The sequence below is a fragment of the Dendropsophus ebraccatus genome, chromosome 6 (assembly GCF_027789765.1).
Source record: "Dendropsophus ebraccatus isolate aDenEbr1 chromosome 6, aDenEbr1.pat, whole genome shotgun sequence".
NCBI lineage: Eukaryota > Metazoa > Chordata > Amphibia > Anura > Hylidae > Dendropsophus > Dendropsophus ebraccatus.
Window position 1 is genome coordinate 26,265,801 of NC_091459.1, and position 5,378 is coordinate 26,271,178.

A 5,378-nucleotide genomic window follows, 5' to 3' on the forward strand; every position below is an offset into this window, starting at 1 on the left:
GTGTTGAGCCATGTAGAGGTTTATCAGCCACTCAATCATATGTGCTACTGATTGTTCTGCCTAAGTTTTACTTTTGCAGACTAACTGGCAACCACTATGCTAAAAGCAGGGGGGGGGGGGGGGGAGAAAAAAGTACAGATAAAACATACTGCAGTGAGACTAAAGCAAAACAATCTCTGGACTAACATACACTTATATTAATGACACTTAAAAAAAAATAAAAATTTTTATTACAAAAATAAGTTACACTCGCCTCCAGCTTACAGTATAAAACAATTTTATTTGCAGGAATGCAAAAAAAATGATTGTTTGTCATGAGCATTTTGAACAGATGACAGATCTATTTATGCTGCTTAAAAATTTGCTGGGGAAATAAACTACTATTGGGTAACAGGATTGTTCAACTATTGTGGTGCCTAATTAATACGGAGTTTAACTGCAGTATCCCTTTGAAGTGAAGTGTTTTATACAGTGGAAACTGTGCTCCATTAAAAAGATGCGTTCACAATGTTTCCCCTTATCAAGGTGCTTAAGAATAGTTTAAAAAAAAAAAAATTTATACACAAACATCTGTTCTGCACAGTATTTATATGGCCCATATTCAGAGAAATAGATGGCTTGTCTGCAAATGGCCAGTAAAAAAGGTCAGGGAGTGCATGAAGAGAAACACTTCATTTCACCGACATCGCGACAGCCAATATGCTTTCTCTAATCGTTTAGGAAAAACATATTAAATATCATCCCAAAAAAAAAAAAGTCAGGATTAACTGAATGTTCAGTTTAAGCCTGACTGACCATAAGGGACACTGCAGTGTTTAGAACAAGTTGCCGATGTACTTTTTTTTTTTTGGGAACATTTGATGTCTTTGAAAAAAGTAACATCTCGCTAAACTATTTTACATCCAAATAACTACAATATATCTGAAAGAGCAAAAGGCTGCTTTTTCAGCCACAAAATACGACAAAAGCTAGGCTTGTCGTGGGGCTCATGACGAAGTCTCAAAAAAAAAAGCCTTTAACACAAAAAAGGCCGTAGAACGTTACATTTTGGTACATTTCAAAAAAGAAGGGACTTCCTCATGGCACAATGAACAAGTCTGGCTTTCATCAACAAAGATTTTCTATATACAGTACACACAGGGTATAGTTCAATCCTCTGCTACTGAGGTAGTTAACCAACCCTTTAAAAAAGGTTCTGAAAAGAACCACTATCTGGAATGCCTGACTAACCGGCTCTGATGATTACACCCGAAACTTCGATATTTCAGTACAATTCATGTGGCACATTCATTACTAACCTTTGGGAGCGGAAACAAATAGAAAAATGATAGAGAAATGAAATGGGTACCAATGGTGATATGCTTACATAATTCGTTAACCTTGCCTCCCACACCATTTTAAGCAAAAAAACAAAAAAAAAAAAAAAAAAAAAAAAAAAAAAAGAAAAAAAACTTTCAAAGTCAAAATGTAAAAAATTTACTATGCCATTTTTAACCAAGTTTCATTAAACATCAGCTTTAAATACCTGCATATCTGCAGTACATCAGCCCTAAAACTGCAGGGTCTGGGTCACAATGTAACATTCACATTGGACAGTAGTCCTACAGCTACAACCATTGAAGCATAAGGAAAGCAGGATTCCTGCAGGCTTAGAAACACAATCAAATGTTGATTAAGATGCTCAGATTGAAATGGTCAAAGCAAGCAAAATGGACAACTTGGTTAAAAATGGCATCGTATACACCATTGGGACCCTGTATGGGGAAAACTGAAAATCTACTATATGCAGATTTTTATTCTTGCTTATATATTTTTTTTTTTTAACCAATATACCATGCCATAGGCCATATAGCAACTCTGTTGAACACATGAAGATTTTAGGGTAACTTAAATTTAATAACTTGCACTGCAAAAAAATGTTAAAGGAATTCATCTCAAAGTCCACATATTAGTTCAAAAGTCCAATATCAGAATCCATGATTTTTGCTTGAAGGTTTTCTGCGACAAGTGTTCCTATACATCAGACATTTTAAAGGTTTCTTCATTTCCTTACCAGTACTCCACTGCAAGCTTCTGGTGTAATCCCACATAGCAAGTCAGTCTTCATTGTAACAGGTCAGGACCGGCCTCGACCCCTTTTCCCTGCTAGCCAGGTAACAAAAGGCATCAATTAGACATAGAACACATCATTTAAAAAAATAAATAAATAAAAAGTATTAAGAATTTAAGTAACATCAACAAAAACATATACCCATGCATGGAGTAACACAATATTGAAATTAAAGCATGCATTTAAAATATGATTGCCACTAACTTACTAATTTGGATAATTTTTTGCTCTTTTTTTGTGTTTTTTTTTTAATACTTTGCAGTTAAAACTTTACATTAGCTCACAAACTGATTTTATTTTTTGTAGTGTATAAAAAGTAAAAAAAACTACAACTACACCTCGAAAACTTCAAATCTAGCATATAGCCACTGCATAGATAATCATTTAAGAACCGAAAAAAATTATGGAACAACTGAAAATGTTCAACAAACTAAATGCACTTGTAATGGCATGCCTACAACAGCGATTCACCTGTAATGAGACGGGGGATCTAGACGAGTGCCTATTATGCTGAACACATTTCTTCAGATAAATATTAGGCATTCAAGTATTTTTATTCACACGTAACTGGATTTCTGCTTGTACAATGCAATTTACCAACATAAAATGTTCGGCATTAACACAAGTGACCTGTATATAGTATATCTGACAGACCAACCATTGCTCCCACAGTGATCAGCCAACAAATTATTTTTTTTTTACAGGTCGATTGCTAGGATAGTGCAGGTCTATAAACTACTGTTTGTCAGAAGCAAAGGATGTCCTACCAACCAAAAAAAAAACAAAAAAAAAAAAAACCTGAAAGTGTTCACTACAGGTCAGGAATTGTCAGCCAATTAGGCCTTTTGTCTGTACCAAAAAAGCTACATTTCAGGATTATTTTTAATATAACATGGAATATTAACCCCCTGATGACCAATCCAATTTGGGCCCTCTGTCTGAATGATATTCTTAATTTATTTTTTTTAAATGTCACATTCTCATTTTATGGACATGCAAGGGCTTATTTGGGACAAGTTGTACTTTTAATGGCACCATTTTGGAGCTCATGTAATTTTTTTTTTTTTTTTGGGGGGGGGGGGGGGGGGGGAAATGAAATGCGATTTTTCTTTTTCTGATTTAATTATTGCACTGTGCAGTAAAAATTGTATTTATCCTCTGGGTCAGTACAGCAATTCCAAGTTTATATAACTTTACAAGTAATAACTAGTTACTAGTAAAACTTTTTTTTCTTGACAAAAGTAGGTATCATTTCCCAGTATATACAACACTGATCGCTCTTCTGTTTTTTTGGAAAGTGGATTAACTTAACATTGCACTTTTAGTTTATAACCATGTAGGTAAACTATCTAGTTTTATCATTTGGATTGTTAGCTGCAGCAAAACAAAATATTTATAATTTTTTTTTTGACTATATGAGTAATATGATAATATATGATTAAAAAAAATAAGGTGAATTTATGCATTTTTTGTTCTTTTGGGGGTTGCCACGTGTTAATTTTTTTTTTACATTTTAATTAACGTCAAAAGGGGATCATTAGTTATCCTCTGATCACCCAAAATCCCAGCTATTCCGTTGCCACTACATGCTATGGTTATCACTTCACCAAGGCATCTAAGTGGTTTAACATCCAGAATCAGAGGCTTCTCCAGTCCTGACAGCCGGGTTCCTGTGGTCCTGCATAGTCTTGTTTTTTCCTACTCTGGTTCTATTTTCTGATCATAATTTGTTTTTTTTTCTAAAATTATGATCTTGCCTGGGCTGATATTTAACATTAATTGAGCTGGGGAGCTGTAAACTATTCTACCGCCTTCTCTATATACTGGTGTCATCTTTTACTGCAACCGATTACACAGTGACTACACAACTTTACAGCTGCCTCCTCATCCCAGAAACAGGAAGTTTTAGCTTAGTGGCGAGTATAAAAACTACTGCAATAATGTAAATTTTTTTCAGATTGCAAAATAGAAAAATTTGAAATAAAACGCCAAAAAAAATAAAGTTTAAGATAGAAACTGGATTTAAACAGGCCATTTTCTGATAACACATTAACTTTAAGAAATATCCATGTTCACAGTGTCCCCACTGTATCCAAGACTAATATAACCCTTAAAGGGGTTCTCCAGACTTAGAAAAACATGGCCACTTTCTTCTATAGAAAAAAAAAAAAACAACAACTTCTCTCCAGTTCAGGTGTGCAAGCTTCAATGGAACTGAGATGCAAAACAAGAGTGGGGCTGTCTCTGGAAGAGGGTGCCAATGTTTTTGTAGCACTGGATAACCCCTTTAAGTGGTTCTAATGTGGAGCTTCGCGTAAAAAAGGTGAACTAGAACGGGAAAATTGTTTAATACTAGTAGGATTCACTACTGCAATATTCACAAGAGGCAATTAAAGATATCCACTGGTTAGTTAAGTTCTATGACACCCATACAGCCGCTATATATGCATGCGATGGCTCTGCTGTCAGCACCGTTCCGCTAGGTGAATGCGCACACAAGCTAAAACCCATTAGGTAAATTAAGATTATCCTTTCCTTTTTCCAGGATACCATCACCACTAATACTATCCGTGCGCTTTCACTGCCCATAAACAAAAATGTATATGAATCTTTTAAGAGTTCACTATTCACATACTAGAGGATCAGTTTTAATTAGGCTAATGACAATTTCAATTGATTTAAAGGGAATTCACGACTGAAGGCAGCAAAAAAGACAGGGACAGACACGAAAGGTCCCACTTTTTGCTTCCCCTGCCTGGCATTGATAAATCTGTTGGGAAAAGCAATCTGGAATACACAGATAATTTTTCTTAAAAGGAACATAAAGGGGTACTCCATTCTCAACTAAATTTTTATCAAATATTTTTGCAGATACACTAATTTGGGAAACCTGTTAGACCCATTCCTTTTCCTTACCTTGACAGCTCATTGTACCACCACTCTGCTCTAAAAGCAGAGGTCTAACTGGGCTACAGTCGTGTGTATATATACACTGTATAATATAATCAATCATATATACACACGCATAACTTAAAAAAAAATACTAGCCATATACACACCAGCCAGACCGCTGCTTATAGAGCAGAGTGGTTGTCTGTAACCTAGACTAAGTTGTTAGCAAACGGGAAAAATAGGCATATCAGGAGAAGGTACTCTTAATAAATGAATGTATTTGCAAAACTGTAACTTGACGAGACCTACAAGTATAAAGATAATCTGTCAGCTGTAATTCCAGTTCCAAACTGATGAGACTGTTAGATGCTGTTCG

The 5,378-nt window shown here is 35.1% G+C and overlaps 1 protein-coding gene across 6 annotated transcripts in view; it reads right to left on the reverse strand.

The window, feature by feature from the left end:
- Window positions 1–212: 212 nt before the first annotated feature.
- SYNCRIP (synaptotagmin binding cytoplasmic RNA interacting protein) overlaps window positions 213–5,378 on the reverse strand; it is a 27,189-nt gene continuing 22,023 nt past the window's right edge. For 3 of the 6 annotated variants that reach the window (XM_069974716.1, XM_069974714.1, XM_069974719.1), the window contains exon 12: window positions 213–2,142. In XM_069974716.1, coding sequence (XP_069830817.1) covers window positions 2,117–2,142 — 26 coding nt within the window. In that variant the 3' untranslated portion in view covers window positions 213–2,116. Of the gene's footprint in view, window positions 2,146–5,378 lie in introns of all 6 variants that reach the window. The other 3 variants (XM_069974715.1, XM_069974713.1, XM_069974718.1) reach the window with 1 other exon arrangement.